Raw genomic sequence first — 24,596 nt, 5'->3', positions numbered from 1 at the left:
GTGTGGAGACTGGATCATGGGGGGATTTAAAGGTGAGGGGTGTGGAGACTGGATCATGGGGGGATTTAAAGAGGAGGGGTGTGGAGACTGGATGACTGAGGATTTAAAGAGGAGGGGTGTGAAGACTGGATGACTGAAGATTTAAAGAGGTGGGGTGTGCAGACTGGATCATGGGGAGATTTAAAGGTGAGGGGTGTGGAGACTGGATCATGGGGGGATTTAGAGGTGAGGGGTGTGGAGACGGGATCATGGGGGGATTTAGAGGTGAGGGGTGTGGAGACTGGATCATGGGGGGATTTAGAGGTGAGGGGTGTGGAGACTGGATCATGGGGGGATTTAAATGTGAGGGGTGTGGAGACTGGATCATGGGGGGATTTAAAGAGGAGGGGTGTGGAGACTGGATGACTGAGGATTTAAAGAGGAGGGGTGTGGAGACTGGATCATGGGGGAATTTAGAGGTGAGGGGTGTGGAGACTGGATCATGGGGGGATTTAGAGGTGAGGGGTGTGGAGACTGGATCATGGGGGGATTTAAAGGTGAGGGGTGTGGAGACTGGAACATGGGGGGATTTAGATGTGAGGGGTGTGGAGACGGGATCATGGGGGGATTTTGAGCTGAGGGGTGTGGAGACTGGATCATGCGGGGATTTAAAGGTGAGGGGTGTGGAGACTGGATCATGGGGGGATTTAGTGGGGAGGGGTGTGGAGACGGGATCATGGGGGGATTTAGAGGTGTGGGGTGTGGAGACGGGATCATGGGGGAATTTAGAGGTGAGGGGTGTGGAGACTGGATCATGGGGGGATTTAAATGTGAGGGGTGTGCAGACTGGATCATGGGGGGATTTAAAGAGGAGGGGTGTGGAGACTGGATGACTGAGGATTTAAAGAGGAGGGATGTGGAGACTGGATCATGGGGGAATTTAGAGGTGAGGGGTGTGGAGACTGGATCATGGGGGGATTTAGAGGTGAGGGGTGTGGAGACTGGATCATGGGGGGATTTAAAGGTGAGGGGTGTGGAGACTGGAACATGGGGGGATTTAGAGGTGAGGGGTTTGTAGACGGGATCATGGGGGGATTTAGAGCTGAGGGGTGTGTAGACGGGATCATGGGGGGATTTAGAGGTGAGGGGTGTGGAGACTGGATCATGGGGGGATTTAAATGTGAGGGGTGTGGAGACTGGATCATGGGGGGATTTAAAGAGGAGGGGTGTGGAGACTGGATCATAGGGGGATTTAAAGGTGAAGGGTGTGGAGACTGGATGACTGGGGATTTAAAGAGGAGGGGTGTGGAGACTGGATCATGGGGGGATTTAAATGTGAGGGGTGTGCAGACTGGATGACTGGGGATTTAAAGAGGAGGGGTGTAGACTGGATGACTGAGGATTTAAAGAGGAGGGGTGTGGAGATTGCATGACTGGGGATTTAGAGGTGAGGGGTGTGGAGACTGGATGACTGGGGATTTAAAGTGGAGGGGTGTGGAGACTGGATGACTGAGGATTTAAAGAGTTGGGGTGTGGAGACTGGATGACTGGGGATTTAAAGAGGAGGGGTGTGGAGACTGGATCATGAGGGAATTTAAAGGTGAGGGGTGTGGAGACTGGATCATGGGGGGATTTAGAGGTGAGGGGTGTGGAGACGGGATCATGGGGGGATTTAGAGGTGAGGGGTGTGGAGACTGGATCATGGGGGGATTTAAAGGTGAGGGGTGTGGAGACTGGATCATGGGGGGATTTAAAGAGGAGGGGTGTGGAGACTGGATGACTGAGGATTTAAAGAGGAGGGGTGTGGAGACTGGATGACTGAGGATTTAAAGAGGTGGGGTGTGCAGACTGGATCATGGGGAGATTTAAAGGTGAGGGGTGTGGAGACTGGATCATGGGGGGATTTAGAGGTGAGGGGTGTGGAGACGGGATCATGGGGGGATTTAGAGGTGAGGGGTGTGGAGACTGGATCATGGGGGGATTTAAAGGTGAGGGGTGTGGAGACTGGATCATGGGGGGATTAATAGAGGAGGGGTGTGGAGACTGGATGACTGAGGATTTAAAGAGGTGGGGTGTGGAGACTGGATGACTGGGGATTTAAAGAGGAGGGGTTGTGGAGACTGGATCATGGCGGAATTTAGAGGTGAGGGGTGTGGAGACTGGATCATGGGGGGATTTAGAGGTGAGGGGTGTGGAGACTGGATCATGGGGGGATTTAGAGGTGAGGGGTGTGGAGACTGGATCATGGGGGGATTTAAATGTGAGGGGTGTGGAGACTGGATGACTGAGGATTTAAAGAGGAGGGGTGTGGAGACTGGATCACGGGGGAATTTAGAGGTGAGGGGTGTGGAGACTGGATCATGGGGGGATTTAGAGGTGAGGGGTGTGGAGACTGGATCATGGGGGGATTTAAAGGTGAGCGGTGTGGAGACTGGAACATGGGGGGATTTAGATGTGAGGGGTGTGGAGACGGGATCATGGGGGGATTTAGAGCTGAGGGGTGTGGAGACTGGATCATGGGGGGATTTAAAGGTGAGGGGTGTGGAGACTGGATCATGGGGGGATTTAAAGGTGAGGGGTGTGGAGACTGGATCATGGGGGGATTTAAAGAGGAGGGGTTTGGAGACTGGATCATAGGGGGATTTAAAGGTGAGGGGTGTGGAGACTGGATGACTGGGGATTTAAAGAGGAGAGGTGTGGACACTGGATCATGGGGGGAATTAAAAAGGAGGGGTGTGGAAATTGCATGACTGTGGATTTAGAGGTGAGGGGTGTGACGACTGGATCACAGGGGGATTTAAAGAGGAGAGGTGTTGAGACTGTGTTACAGGAGAATTAAAGAGGAGGGGTGTTGAGATTGGATCACGGGCCATTTAAAGAGGAGGGGTGTGGAGACTGGATGACTGGGGATTTAAAGAGGAGGGGTGTGGAGACTGGATCATGGGGGGATTTAAAGTGGAGGGGTGTGGAGACTGGATGACTGGGGATTTAAAGAGGAGGGGTGTGGAGACAGGATGACTGAGGATTTAAAGAGGAGGGGTGTGGAAATTGCATGACTGGGGATTTAAATGGAGGGGTGTGGAGAATGGATCACTGGGGGATTTAAAGAGGAGGGGTGTGGAGACTGGATCATGGGGGGATTTAGAGGTGAGGGGTGTGGAGACTGGATCATGGGTGGATTTAGAGGTGAGGGGTCTGGAGACTGGATCATGGGGGAATTTAAAGGTGAGGAGTGTGGAGACTGGATCATGGGGGGATTTAGAGGTGAGTGGTGTGGAGACTGGATCATGGGGCGATTTAGAGGTGAGGGGTGTGGAGACTGGATCATGGGGGGATTTAAAGGTGAGGGGTGTGGAGACTGGATCATGGGGGGATTTAGAGGTGAGGGGTGTGGAGACGGGATCATGGGGGGATTTAGAGCTGAGATGTGTGGAGACTGGATCATGGGGGGGTTTAAAGAGGAGGGGTGTGGAGATTGCATGACTGGGGATTTTGAGGTGAGCGGTGTGGAGACTGGATCATGGGCGGATTTAGAGGTGAGGGGTGTAGAGACTCGATCATGGGGGGATTTAGAGGTGAGGGGTGTGGAGACTGGATCATAGGGGGATTTAAAGGTGAGGGGTGTGGAGACTGGATCATGGGGGGATTTAGAGGTGAGGGGTGTGGAGACTGGATCATGGGGGGATTTAAAGGTGAGGGGTGTGGAGACTGGATCATGGGGAGATTTAAAGGTGAGGGGTGTGGAGACTGGATCATGGGGGGATTTAGAGGTGAGGGGTGTGGAGACGGGATCGTGGGGGGATTTAGAGGTGAGGGGTGTGGAGACTGGATCATGGGGGGATTTAAAGGTGAGGGATGTGGAGACTGGATCATGGGGGGATTTAAAGAGGAGGGGTGTGGAGACTGGATGACTGGGGATTTAAAGAGGAGGGGTGTGGAGACTGGATGACTGAGGATTTAAAGAGGAGTGGTGTGGAGATTGCATGACTGGGGATTTAGAGGTGAGGGGTGTGGAGACTGGATGACTGGGGATTTAAAGAGGAGGGGTGTGGAGACTGGATCATGGGGGGATTTAGAGGTGAGGGGCGTGGAGACGGGATCATGGGGGGATTTAGAGGTGAGGGGTGTGGAGACTGGATCATGGGGGGATTTAAAGGTGAGGGGTGTGGAGACTGGATCATGGGGGGATTAATAGAGGAGGGGTGTGGAGACTGGATGACTGAGGATTTAAAGAGGTGGGGTGTGGAGACTGGATGACTGGGGATTTAAAGAGGAGGGGTTGTGGAGACTGGATCATGGGGGAATTTAGAGGTGAGGGGTGTGGAGACTGGATCATGGGGGGATTTAGAGGTGAGGGGTGTGGAGACTGGATCATGGGGGGATTTAGAGGTGAGGGGTGTGGAGACTGGATCATGGGGGGATTTAAATGTGAGGGGTGTGGAGACTGGATGACTGAGGATTTAAAGAGGAGGGGTGTGGAGACTGGATCACGGGGGAATTTAGAGGTGAGGGGTGTGGAGACTGGATCATGGGGGGATTTAGAGGTGAGGGGTGTGGAGACTGGATCATGGGGGGATTTAAAGGTGAGCGGTGTGGAGAGTGGAACATGGGGGGATTTAGATGTGAGGGGTGTGGAGACGGGATCATGGGGGGATTTAGAGCTGAGGGGTGTGGAGACTGGATCATGGGGGGATTTAAAGGTGAGGGGTGTGGAGACTGGATCATGGGGGGATTTAAAGGTGAGGGGTGTGGAGACTGGATCATGGGGGGATTTAAAGAGGAGGGGTGTGGAGACTGGATCATAGGGGGATTTAAAGGTGAGGGGTGTGGAGACTGGATGACTGGGGATTTAAAGAGGAGAGGTGTGGAGACTGGATCATGGGGGGAATTAAAAAGGAGGGGTGTGGAAATTGCATGACTGTGGATTTAGAGGTGAGGGGTGTGACGACTGGATCACAGGGGGATTTAAAGAGGAGAGGTGTTGAGACTGTGTTACAGGAGAATTAAAGAGGAGGGGTGTTGAGATTGGATCACGGGGCATTTAAAGAGGAGGGGTGTGGAGACTGGATGACTGGGGATTTAAAGAGGAGGGGTGTGGAGACTGGATCATGGGGGGATTTAAAGTGGAGGGGTGTGGAGACTGGATGACTGGGGATTTAAGGAGGAGGGGTGTGGAGACTGGATGACTGAGGATTTAAAGAGGAGGGGTGTGGAAATTGCATGACTGGGGATTTAAATGGAGGGGTGTGGAGAATGGATCACAGGGGGATTTAAAGAGGAGGGGTGTGGAGACTGGATCATGGGGGGATTTAGAGGTGAGGGGTGTGGAGACTGGATCATGGGGGGATTTAGAGGTGAGGGGTCTGGAGACTGGATCATGGGGGAATTTAAAGGTGAGGAGTGTGGAGACTGGATCATGGGGGCATTTAGAGGTGAGTGGTGTGGAGACTGGATCATGGGGCGATTTAGAGGTGAGGGGTGTGGAGACTGGATCATGGGGGGATTTAAAGGTGAGGGGTGTGGAGACTGGATCATGGGGGGATTTAGAGGTGAGGGGTGTGGAGACGGGATCATGGGGGGATTTAGAGCTGAGATGTGTGGAGACTGGATCATGGGGGGGTTTAAAGAGGAGGGGTGTGGAGATTGCATGACTGGGGATTTTGAGATGAGCGGTGTGGAGACTGGATCATGGGCGGATTTAGAGGTGAGGGGTGTAGAGACTCGATCATGGGGGGATTTAGAGGTGAGGGGTGTGGAGACTGGATCATAGGGGGATTTAAAGGTGAGGGGTGTGGAGACTGGATCATGGGGGGATTTAGAGGTGAGGGGTGTGGAGACTGGATCATGGGGGGATTTAAAGGTGAGGGGTGTGGAGACTGGATCATGGGGAGATTTAAAGGTGAGGGGTGTGGAGACTGGATCATGGGGGGATTTAGAGGTGAGGGGTGTGGAGACGGGATCATGGGGGGATTTAGAGGTGAGGGGTGTGGAGACTGGATCATGGGGGGATTTAAAGGTGAGGGGTGTGGAGACTGGATCATGGGGGGATTTAAAGAGGAGGGGTGTTGAGACTGGATGACTGGGGATTTAAAGAGGAGGGGTGTGGAGACTGGATGACTGAGGATTTAAAGAGGAGTGGTGTGGAGATTGCATGACTGGGGATTTAGAGGTGAGGGGTGTGGAGACTGGATGACTGGGGATTTAAAGAGGAGGGGTGTGGAGACTGGATGACTGAGGATTTAAAGAGGTGGGGTGTGGAGACTGGATGACTGGGGATTTAAAGAGGAGGGGTGTGGAGACTGGATCATGGGGGGATTTAGAGGTGAGGGGTGTGGAGACGGGATCATGGGGGGATTTAGAGATGAGGGGTGTGGAGACGGGATCATGGGGGGATTTAGAGGTGAGGGGTGTGGAGACTGGATCATGGGGGGATTTAAATGTGAGGGGTGTGGAGACTGGATCATGGGGGGATTTAAAGAGGAGGGGTGTGGAGACTGGATGACTGAGGATTTAAAGAGGAGGGGTGTGGAGACTGGATCATGGGGGTATTTAGAGATGAGGGGTGTGGAGACTGGATCATGGGGGGATTTAGAGGTGAGGGGTGTGGAGACTGGATCATAGGGGGATTTAAAGGTGAGGGGTGTGGAGACTGGATCATGGGGGGATTTAGAGGTGAGGGGTGTGGAGACTGGATCATGGGGGGATTTAGAGGTGAGCGGTGTGGAGACTGGATCATGGGGAGATTTAAAGGTGATGGGTGTGGAGACTGGATCATGGGGGGGATTTAGAGGTGAGGTGTGTGGAGACGGGATCATGGGGGGATTTAGAGGTGAGGGGTGTGGAGACTGGATCATGGGGGGATTTAAAGGTGAGGGGTGTGGAGACTGGATCATGGGGGGATTTATAGAGGAGGGGTGTGGAGACTGGATGACTGGGGATTTAAAGAGGAGTGGTGTGGAGACTGGATGACTGAGGATTTAAAGAGGAGGGGTGTGGAGATTGCATTACTGGGGATTTAGAGGTGAGGTGTGTGGAGACTGGATGACTGGGGATTTAAAGATGAGGTGTTTGGAGACTGGATGACTGAGGATTTAAAGAGGTGGGGTGTGGAGACTGGATGACTGGGGATTTAAAGAGGAAGGGTGTGGAGACTGGATCATGGGGGGATTTAAAGGTGAGGGGTGTGGAGACTGGATCATTGGGGGATTTAATGGGGAGGGGTGTGGAGACGGGATCATGGGGGGATTTAGAGGTGAGGGGTGTGGAGACGGGATCATGGGGGGATTTAGAGGTGAGGGGTGTGGAGACTGGATCATGGGGGGATTTAAATGTGAGGGGTGTGGAGACTGGATCATGGGGGGATTTAAAGAGGAGGGGTGTGGAGACTGGATCATGGGGGAATTTAGAGGTGAGGGGTGTGGAGACTGGATCATGGGGGGATTTAGAGGTGAGGGGTGTGGAGTCTGGATCATGGGGGGATTTAGAGGTGAGGGGTGTGGAGACTGGATCATAGGGGGATTTAAAGGTGAGGGGTGTGGAGACTGGATCATGGGGGGATTTAGAGGTGAGGGGTGTGGAGACTGGATCATGGGCGGATTTAGAGGTGAGGAGTGTGGAGACTGGATCATGGGGGGATTTAGAGGTGAGGGGTGTGGAGACTGGATCATAGGGGGATTTAAAGGTGAGGGGTGTGGAGACTGGATCATGGGGGGATTTATAGGTGTGGGGTGTGGAGACTGGATCATGGGGAGATTTAAAGGTGAGGGGTGTGGAGACTCGATCATGGGGGGATTTAGAGGTGAGGGGTGTGGAGACGGGATCATGGGGGGATTTAGAGGTGAGGGGTGTGGAGACTGGATCATGGGGGGATTTAAAGGTGAGGGGTGTGGAAACTGGATCATGGGGGGATTTAAAGAGGAGGTGTGTGGAGACTGGATGACTTGGGATTTAAAGAGGAGGGGTGTGGAGACTGGATGACTGATGATTTAAAGAGGAGGGGTGTGGAGATTGCATGACTGGGGATTTAGAGGTGAGGGGTGTGGAGACTGGATGACTGGGGATTTAAAGTGGAGGGGTGTGGAGACTGGATGACTGAGGATTTAAAGAGGTGGGGTGTGGAGACTGGATGACTGGGGATTTAAAGAGGAGGGGTGTGGAGACTGGATCATGGGGGGATTTAAAGGTGAGGGGTGTGGAGACTGGATCATGGGGGGATTTAGAGGTGAGGGGTGTGGAGACGGGATCATGGGGGGATTTAGAGGTGAGGGGTGTGGAGACGGGATCATGGTGGGATTTAGAGGTGAGGGGTGTGGAGACTGGATCTTGGGGGGATTTAAAGGTGAGGGGTGTGGAGACTGGATCATGGGGGGATTTAAAGAGGAGGGGTGTGGAGACTGGATGACTGAGGATTTAAAGAGGAGGGGTGTGGAGACTGGATTACTGAGGATTTAAAGAGGTGGGATGTGGAGACTGGATGACTGGGGATTTAAAGAGGAGGGGTGTGGAGACTGGATCATGGGGGGATTTAAAGGTGAGGGGTGTGGAGACTGGATCATGGGGGGATTTAGAGGTCAGGGGTGTGGAGACTGGAACATGGGGGGATTTAGAGGTGAGGGGTGTGGAGACGGGATCATGGGGGGATTTAGAGCTGAGGGGTGTGGAGACTGGATCATGGGGGGATTTAAAGGTGAGGGGTGTGGAGACTGGATCATGGGGGGATTTAAAGAGGAGGGGTGTGGAGACTGGATGACTGAGGATTTAAAGAGGAGGGGTGTGGAGACTGGATAATGGGGGAATTTAAAGGTGAGGGGTGTGGAGACTGGATCATGGGGGTATTTAAAGGTGAGGGGTGTGGAGACTGGATGATGGGGGGATTTAAAGGTGGGGGGTGTGGAGACAGGATGATGGGGGGATTTAAAGGGGATGGGATATATAACCTGCTGAAACCTGGGACATATTATCTATGATCACTGTGAATATTGGGCCAGACCTATGGGGCTGAGTGGCCTCTACCTGCTCCCAGATTTCATGCATTATGTTACCCAGTTAGACTGATGTTGGACCCAGATTATTGAGCCACTGTGGACCTGCGTTCCAGTCATGGCCTAGTTCCTGACTTTGTATACAAGGTTTGCAAGACTTAATTCCTCTGGTTGAAATGGAGACCTTACGGATCCAGGAACAATCGCTCTCCTCTGTCATTCTTCCCACTCATGCTTGAATCTCCTTTCTGCAGGGTGAAGATGGTTTTCCTGGATTCAAGGGTGACATGGGGCTGAAAGGAGAGCGGGTGAGTGATGTTCACAAGCTTGCCTTCTCTGTCTTGGGAGTAATCTTGTCAGCCACAGGGACCGCCCGTCACCCACCCATTACCTCCGTGAGCTGATGGGTTCCACGCAGACAATGCAGCTGAGCATGGCATTCGTGATTGGCCCTGTAAACTTACACTCTCCTCTCCATCTCTCCCACAACCTCTGTTAGAAGGGGTCATGACTATCCAAAGAAGGTCAGTCAGAAGTTAGCACCTTCAACCCATGGCCTTTCCCTGCCAAATGTCGCCTGGGAAAGGGTGGGTTTGACCGCAGTGGTGGCAGTCGATGTGGGTTGTGAACCCGTGGCCTTGGAGACCCAAATTGTGATTGTGGAGCAGGGGGAAACTCCTGTGGCTGCATTGAGTCAAGCCCAGCATTGGTGTTGGTTGGGTCTTAACCTGGCAGGTTCCCATGAGTGACGGGTTGTGATCCAACCAAATGTGATAATGTGTATCCAGGTGTGATGGGTATGACAGGATCAGGTGAGATGGGGAATCTTGGAGGACCAATCCTTGACGAAAGCTGTCAGCACCTCTACTTCCTCAGGAGTTTGCGGAGGTTTGGTATGACACCAGAAACGCTGGCAAATCTCTCCAGATGTGCAGTTGGCAGTGTTATGACTGACTGCATCACCCTCTTGTCTGGGGACACCAATACTCCTGAGTGTAAAGCCCTACAAAAGATAGTGGACACAGCCCAGGACATCACAGGCAAAACCCTCCCCACTATCAAGAACATCTAGGGGAACGCTGCCGTCAGAGAGCAGCAGCAATCATCAAGGATCCATGTCACTCAGTACACGCTCTGTTCTCACTGCTGCCATGAGGAAAGAGGTATCGGTGCCACAAGACTCAGAACCCCAGGTTCAGGAACAGCTGATCCCCCTCCACCCTCAGACTCCTCAACCACAAACTCAATCAGGGACTCATTTCAGGACTCTAACTTGATTACTGAATTACTTATTGATTAATGAATATTTTTCTGTTTCCTATAGTCATTTTGTTTACATTTCTTCCTTTGTACACCTATCTTCTTCAGTACAGTTTTGTTGTACTACCGAATAGTAGACATTCTGCCTGCTCAGCGGGAAAGAGACTCTCAGGGCTGGATGTGATGGCATGTATGATCCCTGTCAATAAATCTGAACTTGGAACTTGGTGTCGGGTTTTCTGGACCTGACCTGAGGATCCTGGGTGTGGTCTTTACTGAAACTGACTGCGTTTGATTGTGTGTTGCAGGGCGAGACAGGATTGCATGGACCCCGTGGAGAGGATGGACCTGAGGGTCCCAAAGGGCGATCTGGACCCCCAGGAGATGCTGGGACTGCAGGAGGGGCCGGAGAGAAGGTTAGTACCAGCCTGTCCCTCCTGACACTGGCCCATCTCCCAGGGTGAGGAGGGTCGGAGGGAGCCATTCACTGCCCTAGACCCATGCCCCTCGTCATCACTCAGCAACAGGGCTGGCCCTCATTGATGGATAGTCTCACTCCTCCCTCCCTATCCCACTCATTCCTTCCCACTCCCTCACCCCCTCCTGCCCTCTCTCCCTCCCTCCCTCAGCCCCTCCTTCCCTCACTCTTTTCTGTCTTTCCCTTCCTCCCTCCCTCCCTCACTCCCTCCTTCCCTCCCTCCACCCCTCCCTTCTCCCTCCCTCCCTCTCTCTCTCCCTCAATTTGAGTGTCTGTGGGTTTGGGGGCTGCGTACCCATGGGTCGGGGGACTACGTACCCGTGGGTTGGGGGGGCTGGGTGCCAGTGGGTCAGGGGGGGCTGGGTGCCTGTGGGTTGGGGGGCTGAGTGTCCGTTGTTCGGGGGGGCTGAGTGCCCGTGGGTTGGGGGAAACTGGGTGCCTGTGGGTTGAGGGGCTGAGTGTCTCTGGGTTGGGAGGGCTGGGTGCCTGTGGGTCGGGGGGCTGTGTGTCCATGGGACAGGGGGGCTGTGTACCCGTGGGTCAGGGGGCTGGGTTCCCGTGGGTCGGTGGGCTGGGTGCCAGTGGGTCAGTGGGGGCTGGGTTCCCGTGGGTCGGGGGGCTGGGTGCCTGTGGGTCGGGGGGCTGAGTGTCTGTGGGACGGGGGGCTGCACTGCATTATTGCTGCAGTGATGTGAGTGAATCTCACCCCAACAATCCTGGAAACTGGATCAGTGGGATAAATCACATTGAGAAACTCTGACTTCAGCCATCAGACAATGGAGAATGTCCCAAGATCTGCTGGATTTTGGTTCCTGAACCATCATCAGGAGTAGAAATGGCCTGTCCTTATCTGTGGGGCTAGTGTGGCTGCAGGCCACCAGCATTGATACAGCAAGGGGGAGGTGTACAGGCATCTGTGTTTGATTTAAATTTAATTTAGACATTCAGCACAGTAACAGGCCCTTCCAGCCCTCAAGCCTGTGCCACCCAATTCCCCACGCAGATACGGGGAGAATGTACAAGTTCCTTACAGACAGCGTGAGATTCCAGCCCCGGGCGATTGCTGGCGCTGTAACAGAGTTACACTAACCGTGTCCCCACATTAACCATACCCCCTGCACTAACCGTACCACCCTACACTAAATCATGTCCACCCTATGCTAACAGTGCCCCATACACTAACCGTGTCCCCTCCTACACTAACAGTACCCTCTACACTAACCGTGTCCTCCCTACGCTAACCGTGTCCCCCTCTACACTAACCATACCCCCCAACCCACACTCTCCTTTGGTGGAGTAAACTGTGCCAAGGATTGAATGAAGGGTTTTCTGGCATTGGGCATAGGACAAAAAAATTCTCAGCCCCTCCGTGGGGTCAGAGGGTTGTGCTCTCACCGGGAGCTGTGCTGATCTGAGCTCCTTCAGGTATAGAAGGAGGAGAGATCAGATCCTGGAAGACAGGACAGGGGAGGTGGAGATGTTTCCACCAAAGGGATAACAATGAAAGAGGAACATGGTTACAGGCTCAATAGGCTGAAGGTCTCCTCTTGCTTTCGTGTGGTCACCGCTGGAAGTTCCACTGACAATAAGTTTGTGTCTCCCTAGGGGAAGCTGGGTGTACCAGGATTGCCAGGTTATCCTGGCAGGCAAGGTCCAAAGGTCAGTAACCTCCCTCACCATGGGGAAGGGAGAATGTGGGGGAACCTTGGGTGGGGAAACTAGAGGGGAGGGGTGTGGGATAGTGGGACTCCGGGGGTGGGGGAACCCTGGGTAGTGGAAACACGGGGTGGGGGAACTTGGGGAAGGGGAACATTGGAGAAGGGGAACTGTGGTCATTGTGGCATCCAGTGGACCAGTCGAGCCTATGAGTTGTGAATTGGATCTGCCCCATCTCCATCCCCCTCCAACCCCTATCCTGAGGAGCTAACTGTTGTTGTGGGGTGCCAGGGCCTTGGGTGAGGGGTGTTTATCCTGGGCTTCCTCATCTCTGTTGTTGGCCACGTGCAGGTGAATGGGAGGTCATGATCTGTCCATTCCCAAACCTACTCCAGTGTTGAGCAACAGGCACGGGGACGTGCTGAGTGTGAGTGGGTGTGCACACCCTGTTGCACAATCACTGGGGTAACCAGTGGAGGATGCAACTCCAGGGTTTTCTCTCCCACCATGTTTACACCCCCACATGCACGTTGATATTCCTTCCAGCCGATCCGTAAATTTCACTAGAAGCAGCAAGAAATCATCCCAAAGTTTCAGGTGTTCAACAGGAACCAGAAGAAATCTGCTCACAGGAACTGGAAAACTGTCTCCTCTCTCAAAGGATTTGATTCCATTATTTACTAACAAAGCCCCAACCTCCCACCTACCTGTCCTGTTGATACATCGTGTAGCCTTTGATGTCCAGCTGTGATTTTCTTTCAGCCTCAATTCATTGATGCCCACATCATCCGTGCTAATTTCCAATTTTACTACAAGATCATCTCCTATATACTGCGTATGTTTAAGTACAAGACCTTCATCGCTCTTCTCAGGACAGCAAGTTCAATTCTCATTTCATGCCTGCAATTTTACCTTATTAACTGCCTATCCTTCCCTCACAATCTCACTCAACCTTCAATCTTCTTGTATACCATCTGTCCTGTTCCCCTGCCAAACCAGTTTAAACCCTCCCCAGCAGCTCCAGCAAATCTGTCCACCAGGATATTGATTCACCTCATTCAGGTATAACCTGATCTTTTGGTATGGGTTGTACCTTTCCCAGAGGCGATAACAATAATTCAGAAACCTGAACCTCTACCCCTACACCAACTCGACAGCCACACGTTCATCTGCCACAACTTCCAATTCCTACCCTCACTGGTGTGTGGCACAAGCAGCGATCCCGAGATTACCTGCCTTTCAGCTTTTACCCAACTCCCTCTATTCTCTCTTCACAATCTCATCGCTTTTTCTCCCTCTATTGTTGGTACCAATATGTACCATGACATCTGGCTGATCAGCCTCCCTTTTCTGGCACCCAAATGAGACGTCCCTGACCCTAGTACTTGGGAGGCAGCAAACCATCTCTTGTGTCCATGGAATCTCCTGCCTGCTCCTTTAAACATCAAATCCCCTTTCTGGGTGAAAAGGTAGCAGAGTGGTAGGGCTTTGGTCAACGGGCTTTGGCAATGTGTTGAGCAGCAGCTCCTAAGAGACCACATTAGTGAACTGGAGTTGCAGCTTGAAGACCTTCATCTGGTCAAGGAAAGCGAAGAGTGATAGAGAGGAGGTATAGGCAGGGGGTCATAGTCAGGAGGGGGAAGGGGAAGAATTAGGTCCTGCAAAGTGCCCCTGTGGCTGTGCCCCTTGACATTAAGTACTCCTGTTTGAGTACTGTTGGGGGGACAGCCTACCTGGGGGAAGCAACAGTGGCCAAGCCTCTGGCACAGAGTCTGGGCCCTGTGGCTCAGAAGGGTAGGGAAAGGAAGAGGAGGGCAGTAGTGATAGGGGTCAGGCAGGCGATTCTGTGGATGCAAGAAGGAAACTCGGATGGTGGGTTGCCTCCCAAGTACCAGAGTCCAGGATGTTTCAGATCGCATCCAAGATATACTGCAGTGAGAGGGAGAACAGCCAGAGGTCATGCTGCCATATTGGTACTAGTGACATGGGTAGTGTTGGAATCTAGGGGTTAAAACATTATGAAAGAAATGATTAATTAATAAGTGTATATTTACTGCATGGTTCAGGGAAAAAGAGGAATGTGATTAAGTGGCAATCACAGCATGGAGCGAAATTGGCCGAGCAAAATTGTCTGCTCCCAAATACAGGGAGAGGAAATTCATAAAACGATTTAGGAGGAATGCTCCAACTGAAGGAGGTGGTGGGTAGCACAGGAGACATAGGCCAGACCAGAACAAAGAATGGCCTGCAAGAAACAACGGGAATGGAAAACCAGTCAAGGAGGAAGATTAAGGCATGAGGAGGTGTTAAAGAGAACAGCAGAAATTGGCCAGACAGAACAGAATGGTGATTAGAAATATCTGGGGATGAATTAATTTCTGATTAAAACAACAGGATAGTCTGGCCTGGAGGATTAAGATGGGAGCGCTACACCCCAGATATCTGCAAAACAGGAGATGACTTGTGATAACCCTTATGCAAAAAGATCTAGCAAAGGAAGCCAACTTTTGTTCTGTATGATAAGGTTGATCTATATAAACTGAGCCAACTGGACAATAGGGGTCAGTCTTGGGGAGTAGCTCACTGTGCAGGTGACCTATGAACTAACGATTGACCCAGAGCTCTGTTAAGTTTTATTCTTGTGCTGTGTAATAAATTGACTGTTGAACCGAATACCTTCTCCTATCACTTCATTCAAAGAACACGCTGGACTCAGACTACACATAGACTAAATTAAGAGTAAGGTAAAGCCAGAGTCCAACAGTAGGAAAAGGGACGAGGTCCTGAAAAATGACGACAGAGTGTAAGGAAGGAAGTTGAGAAGCAGGACAGAAAATGAGATTAAGCCTGTGACAAGCAACAGTGAGTATAGGAATAGAATGAGTTGGAGGATAAACGTGCGGCTGAGAGATTGGAGCGAGGGCCAGGGATTCAGATTTCTGGACCATTGGGACCTCTTTTGGGGCAGGTGTAAAGTGTACAAAAAGGACGAGTTGCACTTGAATCCCAGGGGGACAAATATCCTGGCAGGGAAGTTTACTAAGGCTACTGGGGAGAGTTTAAACTAGAATTGTTGGGGGGTGGGAACTGAACTGAAGAGACTGGGGAAGAGGAAGTTGGCTCACAAATAGAGAATGCTGGGTGAGGGGGGATAGATAGGTGATAGTGAAGGGACGCACTCAGACGGACAGTTTGAGATGTGTCCATTTTAACGTGAGGAGTATTGCGAACAAAGCGGATAAGCTTAGAGCGTGGATCGGTACTTAGACCTATGATGTGGTGGCCATTACAGGGAGTTGGATGGCTCAGGGACAGGATGCTGAAACCCAGGCAACATTTTTGTAAATCTTCTCTGCTCTCTCTCTATCTTGTTAATATCCTTCCTATAAATCGGTGACCAGAACTGCACACAGTACTCTAAATTTGGCCTCACCAATGCCTTGTACAGTTTCATCATTACTTCCCAACTCCTATATTCTATGCACTGATTTATATAGGCAAGCATACTAAAGGCCTTCTTCACCACCCTATCCACATGCGCTCCTACCTTCAGGGAACAATGCACCATTATTCCTAGATCTTTCTGCTCCTCTTCATCGTTCAACGCCCTCCCATTTACCACATAGGTCTTGCTTTGATTATTCTTTCCAAAATGAAGCACCTCACACTTATCAGCATTAAACTCCATCTGCCATCTTTCTGCCCACTCCTCTAAGCAGTTTAAATCCCTCTGCAATCTTTGAAAATCCTCTTCATCATCCACAATCCTCCCTATTTTAGTATCATCTGCATATTTACTAATCCAATTTACCGCCCCATCCTCCAGATCATTAATGTATATGACAAACAGCAATGGTCCTAATACCGAACCCTGAGGTACACCACTTGTCACCGACCTCCATCCTGACAAACAGTTATCTACTACTACTCTCTGGCACCTTCCTTCCAGCCACTGTTGAATCCATTTGACTATCTCCAAATTAACACCCAGGGACTTAGCCTTCCTAACTAACCTCCCATGTGGAACCTGATTGAAGGCCTTACTGAAGTCAATATAGACAACATCCACTGCTCTACCCTCATCAATATTCCTTGTCACCTCTTCAAAAAATTCAACAAGATTGGTTAAACACGACCTACCATGCAAAAATCTGTGTTGAGTGTCCCTGAACAGACCCTGATCAGAGAGAAAAAATAAATTACAAAAGTAAGCTTGCGGCAAATATAAAAACCGACTGCAAAAGCTTTTATAAATATGTCAAGAGGAAAAGATTGGTGAAATCCAGAGTAGGTCCTTTGCAGTCGGAATCAGGGGAATATATAATGGGGAATAAGGAAATGGCAGACCAATGAAATTCTTACTTTAGTTCTGTTTTTACAAGAGAGGATACAAATAACCTCCCAAGGATGTTGGGAAACATAGAGACTAATGCAAGGGAGGAACTGAAAGAAATCAGTATCTCTAACGACATGGTCTTGGGGAAATTGATGGGATTGAAGGCAGATAAATCCCAAGGGCCTGATAATCTACATCCTAGGGTACTTAAGGAAGTGGCCATTCAGATAGCAGATGCTTTAAGAATTATTTTCCAGAACTCGATAGACTCAGCATCAGTACCTATGGATTGGAGGGTAGCTAATGTTACCCCACTATTTAAAAAGGGGGGTAGAGAAAAAGCAGGGAATTATCGGCCGGTGAGCCTTACATCAGTAGTGGGCAAAATGATGGAATCCATTATTAAGAATGTAATAGCGGAGCATATGACTAGCAGAGAAGGGATCGGACGGAGTCAACATGGATTTACAAAAGGTAAATCGTGCTTGACAAATCTATTGGAATTCTTTGAGATGGTGACAGGTAAAATAGATGGGGAAGAGCCAGTGGATGTGGTGTACCTGGACTTCCAAAAGGCCTTCGATAAGGTCCCACATAAACGACTGGCTTCCAAAATCAAGGCTCATGGGATTGGGGGCAAAGTATTGATGTGGATTGAGAACTGGCTGGCAGGTAGAAGACAGAGAGTTGGGATAAATGGCTCATTTTCTGAGTGGCAGGCGGTGACCAGTGGGGTGCCACAGGGATCTGTACTGGGACCCCAGCTGTTCACAATTTACATTAATGATCTGGATGAGGGGATTGGATGTAATAGCTCCAAATTTGCAGATGACACTAAGCTAGGAGGGGTTGTGTGCACGGAAGAGGGGGGTCAGGAAGCTCCAGTGTGATTTGGATCAATTGAGGGACTGGGCAGATCCATGGCAATTGCACTACAATGTGGATCAATGTGAGGTTATCCACTTTGGTAATACAAACCGGAGGGCAGATTACTATTTGAATGGCAATAGATTAAGAGATGGGGAAGTGCAGAGAGACCTAGGGGTACTTGTACACCAGTCTCTGAAGGCGAGCATGCAGGTACAGCAGGCAGTTAAAAAGGCAAATGGTATGTTGGCCTTCATATCAAGAGGGTTTGAGTACAGGAACAAGGATACCTTACTGCAGCTGTACAGGGACTTGGTGAGACTCCACCTGGAGCATTGTGTGCAGTTTTGGTCACCTTATCTAAGGAAGGAAGTTCTTGCAATGGAGGGAGTGCAGAGGCGATTCACCAGGCTGATACCTGGAATGGCAGGAATGACTGATGAGGAAAGATTACGCAAATTGGAATTGTACTCGCTGGAGTTTAGAAGATTGAGAGGGGATCTCACAGAGACGTATAAAATTCTGGCAGAACTGGACAGAATGGATGCAGAAGGGATGTTTCCAATGGTGGGAAAATCCAGAACCCGGGGCCATGGTTTGAGGATAATGGGCAAACCATTTAGGACCGAGATGAGGAGGAATTTCTTTACCCAGAGGGTGGTGAATCTGTGGAATTCATTGCCACAGAGGGCAGTAGAGGCAGGTTCATTAAATATATTTAAGAGGGAATTAGATCTATTTCTTCAGTATAAGGGTATTAAAGGTGACGGAGAGAAGGCGGGGACGGGGTACTGAACTTTAAGATCAGCCATGATCTCATTGAATGACGGAGCAGGTTCGAAGGGTCGAATGACCTACTCCTGCTCCTATCTTCTATGTTTCTATGTTTCTGTCTCTCCATATACTTATATATACTATCTCTAAGAACGCTTTTCATCAATTTACCTACCACAGACGTCAAACTTACAGGCCGATAATTGCTAGGCTTGCTCCTCGAACCCTTTTAAACAAAGGAACCACATGCGCAACAAGCCAATCCTCCGGCACGATACCCGTCTCTAATGACATTTGAAAAATCACCATCAGAGCCCCCGCTATTTCCTCACTAACTTCTCTCAAGGTCCTGGGGAAAATCGCGTCGGGACATGGAGACTTATCCACCTTTATATGTTTCAAAAGCTCCAGTACTACCTCTTTCTTAAACACTATAGTCTCCAAATTTACCCCCTTTGCTTCCCCTCCTTGTCCCCCATGGAGAATACCATGCACACGACTCATTCACTTACACACCCACTCGCTCTGAATCCTGACAGAACTTCCCTCCTTTCTCCAATTAGATATCATTGCAATAATTCCCAGGCACACCTTCACTTGTTTACCTGCTCCTTACCCTGTGGTGTCATGTATCCTCTCGGGAAGCCGGCCAGTCTGTGAAATATACCAGCAGTCCCGATCCCAATTCCGGATTTCAAGCCCAATCCCTAATTCCAGCCTTGAATTCCTGGCTCAGATTTCAGACTAATGAGTGAGCTGGATGGCAGGCATAAAGAAATATGAATTGATGTATGGGACTGGGAACACTGGGAATAGGAATGGGGGAATGGGAATGGGGTGGAACAGGAACAAGGGGATGAGGAATGAGGAAGATTGGGGAAATGGGGGAACATAAATGGTGGAATGGGGAATGAGAACAGAGGGAATGGGGGGAGCGGGAATGGGGGGGACCAGGAACGGGGGAGGAAATTGAATGGGGGGAATAGGGGGAATGGGAATGGGGAGGAAAGGGAATGGGGGAAGGAAGGGAATGGGAATGAGGGAGGAAAGGGAATGGGGAACAGGAATGGAGGGAACAGAAACAAAGGGAATGGGAATGGAGGGAATAGGGAGATTCACTCCTCATCCACAATTCCTCTTTTTAAAATTTCTCGTGTGTTATTTAGGGCTCGACCGGGTTCCCAGGATTCCCAGGATCAAATGGAGAGAAGGGAGCAAGGGTGAGACTGGATCGTGTTCGGCAACGGAAGATTCACACACTCTCACCCACTCACACTTACTCTCATACCCACACACTCACTCCCACTCACGCCCACACTGCACCCATACTCCCTCACACTCACAGGCATTCACACACTCTCACTCAGTCGCACTCACCCACATTCACTCTCACACTATACTCAGTCACTCAAACTCACATTCATGTTCTTACTCACGTATCCATATCCCCTGCATGCCTCTCCCTCGGTATCCCTCTCCCTCGGTATCCCTCTCCCTCGGTATCCCTCTCCCTCGGTACCCCCTCCCTCAGTATCCCCCTCCTTCAGTATCCCTCTCCCTCGGTATCCCTCTCCCTCAGTATCCCTCGCCCTCAGTATCTCTCTCCCTCAGTATCCCCCTCTCTCAGTACCCCCTCCCTCAGTATCCCCCCTCCTCAATATCCCCCTCTCTCAGTATCCCCTCCCTCAGTATCCCCCCCTCCTTCTAGACTATGTCTTTTTTGGCTGTAAATCGAATTCGCCCCTTTATTATTCTTTATCCCAATGTTACTGGCTTGACATTTGTTTACAATTCAGGCTTTTCACACAAAACATACATTACAAACTGAAACATGACGATCTGCGTCAATACAGTCAGTCCCTTGGGGGGGGGGGCGCAGAAACGTTCCCAAAGACCCTCCACACTGCTTGTGAGAACTGGGTGCTCCTTCTCCAAGGATACTCGGCCACACAGGTGACCTCAGAAGAGGGGCAGGCAGTCAGCCTGAGCTGAAGCCTCGAATGCCCACTGCCTGAACCCATGGATGGCCATCCTGGCTAGAACCAGAACCAGGCCAACGAGGACAACCCCCCCTCAGTACTGCCCCTCCCACAATGTGAACCCCCCCATCAGTACTGCCCCTCCCACAGTGTGATCCCCCCTCAGTACCGCCCATCCTTCAGTGTAACCCCCCTCAGTACTGCCCCTCCCACAGTGTGAACCCCCTCAGAACCGCCCCTCCCACAGTGATCCCCCCCTCAGTACTGCCCCTCCCTTAATGTGACCCCCCTCAGTACCACCCCTCCCACAGTGTGACCCCCTCAGTACCGCCCCTCCCATAGTGACCCCCCCTCAATACCGCCCCTCCCTCAGTGTGACCCCCCTCAGTACCGCCCCTCCCACAGTGTGACTGCCCCACCCAGAATCCAAAACCACGAGCTGCTGGATGCTGGGGAGGTGTCAGCACTCCCTGTGCTTTAATGATCTCCACCTGCTGGGTGCCTTTTTTATCGATGACAGGTTTCTTTTGCTCTGTTTGGCAGGGTGCTCATGGGAAAGCAGGTCCCAGGGGTCAACGAGGTCCTACAGTAAGTACCAGGGCTCTACCCCCTTCCACGTGTGAATGGGGGGGTCTGGTGGGCTGCAGTGAGCGATGGTGTGCTTATGTGGGAAAATACCCGATTCCTGCAACGTCCATGCCAGTGAAATCCCAGCCAGTTCCTGGTCACAGGGATGTACCCTGGAACAGCAGACTGAGTCTGTGGGACACGAGAGGTAGTGGATCCTGCTGTTGGGGGTGTGAAGGGTCGGAACACCAATTAATCCTTCCTCCAGCCGGGCCAATGGAACTGCTCACAATCTCACTGACAACTTATGGGCTCACTCTTAAGTTTTAAGAATAAATTGGATAGGGACGTGGATGCGAGAGGTATGGAATGGGTTCAGGTCAATGGGACTAGCGGAATGATGTTTCAGCACAGGCTAGAAGGGCTGAATGGCCTGTTTTCTGTGCTCTGGTTTTCTATGACCTTTGGTTCTATGGTTGCAAAGTAGGCTTCAGGGCTGTTCCATATTAAAGGCCATTCAACTTGAACCATTCAAGCTCAAAGATCTCACTGGATGGTTGGCTCCCTGCTGAATGGAGGTGATGCCTTCGGTTCTCAGGTGCGGCTGCACCGTGAAATCTCAGCACTGGGCTCATGTTCCTGCACCCTCTCACAGTCCATGGCAACGGGTGCTGGGAGGTGTCAGGGGCACTGGAGTCCTGTATTCCTGATGGTTCGGTGGCATTCCTCCAGTGATGTGTGGGGTGTCTGTGCCCCCAGATCATGGGGAGGGGTGGGCAACCAGTATCCACAGCCCATCTCCCAGAACCACATTGTGTCATCACACTTTGGCTATCTCTTCATCCCTAGGGTCCACGAGGAGGTCGCGGACCAAGAGGTCCCACCGGAAAACCAGGGCCAAAGGTAAGTTCCAAAGTAACCCGCCTCATCCAGAGAGTTGAGTCGAAGCCTGGAAAATCAGGAATCATCCTCTCCTCCTTCTCCACAGGGAACATCGGGCAATGACGGACCACCAGGGACCCCGGGGGAAAGGGTAAGTGTTTCTGAACGGTCTGCATGCCAGTCCAATAACCCCAGCATATGGGATGCCTTTCCCAACAGGATGGGGAGAGGATATCAATGGGAGATCGTGTGGGATGTCACAGAGTCACTCATCAGGGAAAAAGGCCATTCGGCCCATCAAGTACTGTCCATATTACCTCTATTTACCCACACTTGGTCCCTGGTCCTCACTGCCTTGGTGGGCCATGAATTAAATAGAATTAATTTGATTTAATTTAAATTTTAATTTAGACATATACACAGTAACAGACCATTTCAGCCAACAAGACCGTGCAGCCCAATTTACACCCAATTAATCTACGATCCTGATACGTTTTGGACAGTGGGCGGAAGCTGGAGCCCCTGGGGAAAATCCACACAGACACAGTGAGAACGTACAAATTCCTTACAGACAGCGTGGGATTCGAACGCTGTAACAGCATTGCACTAAATGCTATGCCATCCGTTGCCATGTGTGCCAAGTAAAAACTTTGTTTTGTGTGCTATCCAGCAAGAGAACTCATAGAACAGGGAGTACAATATTATCACATAGGGCAGAATGCAGGGAGTCGTGTTGCAATGTAAATTCAAGCAGGATGTCAAGGCAAGGACAATAACTAAAGGATAGCATGAGGACCCCATCTCCCGCCAGTGAAGGTCCATTTATGAGACCAATAACAGCAGGAATGTGCTTGAGTCTGGAGGTCCACGTGTTCAAGGTCTCGCATCCTTCTGCCTGACGGGAGGGAGGAATGGGGTTGAATGGCCTTTTGATATAATGACGGTTTTCCCAAGGCAGAGGGAGATGTAGAGGGAGTTACTGGAGGGGAGGGGTATGTGTGGGTGATGGTCTGCAGTTTCTTGTGGTCTTGGGCAGAACAGCTCACATCCCACACAATGGGTGCAGAACAGGGTCAGAGAGAATTCTGTCATGCGGGACATGGTCCAGTGGAGTAGGAGTTACAGGGCTAAGGAGGGGTGTACGGGACCAGGGAGGGGTGTAGGGGACTGGAGGGGTTACAAAGACAGGGAGGGGTATGGGGGACTGGAGGGGGTTACAGGGACAGGGAGGGGTGAAGGGGACCAGAGGGAGTTACAGAGATGGGGAAGGGTGTAGGGGACCAGAGGGGGTTACAGAGATGGGGAGGGGTGTAGGGAACCAGAGGGGGTTACAGAAAAGGGGGTGTTGGGGACCGGAGAAGTTTACAGAGATGGGGAGGGGTGTAGGGGACTGGAGGGGGTTACAGAGACATGGGAGGGGAGGTGGAGGGAGCCGGAGCAGGTTACAGAGACAGGGAGGGGTGTAGGGGAACAGAGGGGGTTACAGAAATGGGGAGGGGTATAGGGGACTGGAGGGGGTTACAGAGAAGTGGGTGTCAGGGACTAGAGAGGGATACAGAGATGGGGCGGTGTGTAGGGGACCGGAGGGCATTACAGAGACAGGGGAGGAGGGTGTAGGGAGCCAGAGGATATTACAGAGACAGGAAGGGGTGTAGGAAACGGAGGGGATTACAGAGACAGAGAGGGATGTCGGGGATCAGAGGGGGCTCCAGAGGAGGGGTGCAGGGGATGGAGAGGGTTACAGAGTCAGGGATGGGTGGTGTAGAGGGTTGTGGTGGAGGTTTATGGAAAAAGGGAGTCATGCAGGGACCGAAGGGTTGGGATGGGTGTGCAGTGGAAAGGCGTGAGGAGGTTGGGGTAAATGTCAGAGGGAAGGGGGGACAGTAGGGGGAGTGCTGGAGAGGGGGAGCTGCAGACAGGGGGAGAGTGCCACTGGGGAGAGGGGAGGGTGGTGGAGTGCCAGAGGGGAAGGAGGTGGAGGGTAATACTGGCGGGGTGGAGGGGTGTTTTTGAGGGGGTGAGTGACACCTATTCTCATCGTTGACTCTTGTGTTTCAGGGTCCTCAAGGCCCCCAGGGCCCAGTTGGATTTCCTGGGCTGAAGGGCCCACCTGTGAGTAGCCCATCACAACTTATTTTCCTGCAATACACTGACCCCTGGCCTGACCCAATCCAACCCTCGCTGACCCCGCTGACCTCACCAACCCCGAACTGACCTCATTGATCCCACCCTGACCCCACTGACCCTGCACTGTCCACACGTGCTGACCCCACTAACCCCCACTCTGACCCCACCAACTCTGCATTGACCCCACTAATACCATCCTGACCCCACTGACCTCCCCATCGCCCATTGACCCCACCGAGACAGCTCTGTCCCCACCGTCCCTGTGCTGACCTCACCGATCTCACCGCAGTATATGTTCCATGATCCCAACCCCTGGCCTTCCCCAGACCCATCCCACTCCCTAACTTCTAACCATTCCACTCCTTACCTTGACCCCAACTCCCAACTCTTGACCCATGTCCATTTCCCTCCCTCGTCTTCTTCCCTCCCACTCCTCTCCCTCCCTCCACATTTTCCACCTTCATTCACATGCCCACTAAGTGCACTCTCTCTCTGCAGGGACCCGCAGGGAAGGATGGGTTACCAGGCCATCCAGGACAGCGAGGAGAGACGGTGAGTGCAAGCTTCCATACATGGGTTCAGTCAGGAACATAGGAGCATAGGAACATAGGTACAGGAGGAGGCCAAAAATGGCCCATCGAGCCTGCTCCACCATTCAATACGATCATGGCTAATCTAATTTATGACCTAACTCCACCTACCTGCCTTCT

The 24,596-nt window shown here is 51.5% G+C and overlaps 1 protein-coding gene across 5 annotated transcripts in view; it reads left to right on the top strand.

The window, feature by feature from the left end:
• Positions 1 to 24,596, top strand: part of col11a1a (collagen, type XI, alpha 1a) — a 376,434-nt gene that overhangs the window by 259,212 nt on the left and 92,626 nt on the right. For all 5 annotated transcript variants that reach the window (XM_069939457.1, XM_069939458.1, XM_069939456.1 and 2 more), the window contains 9 exons: positions 9,215 to 9,268; positions 10,529 to 10,636; positions 12,304 to 12,357; positions 19,498 to 19,551; positions 20,854 to 20,898; positions 21,727 to 21,780; positions 21,866 to 21,910; positions 23,818 to 23,871; positions 24,385 to 24,438. In XM_069939457.1, coding sequence (XP_069795558.1) covers positions 9,215 to 9,268; positions 10,529 to 10,636; positions 12,304 to 12,357; positions 19,498 to 19,551; positions 20,854 to 20,898; positions 21,727 to 21,780; positions 21,866 to 21,910; positions 23,818 to 23,871; positions 24,385 to 24,438 — 522 coding nt within the window. The remainder of the gene's footprint in view (positions 1 to 9,214; positions 9,269 to 10,528; positions 10,637 to 12,303; positions 12,358 to 19,497; positions 19,552 to 20,853; positions 20,899 to 21,726; positions 21,781 to 21,865; positions 21,911 to 23,817; positions 23,872 to 24,384; positions 24,439 to 24,596) is intronic.

The sequence above is a fragment of the Narcine bancroftii genome, chromosome 5 (genome assembly GCF_036971445.1).
Source record: "Narcine bancroftii isolate sNarBan1 chromosome 5, sNarBan1.hap1, whole genome shotgun sequence".
Lineage (NCBI taxonomy): Eukaryota > Metazoa > Chordata > Chondrichthyes > Torpediniformes > Narcinidae > Narcine > Narcine bancroftii.
Note: the sequence above shows the minus strand (reverse complement) of the source record. Positions and strands in the feature narration are given on the sequence as shown.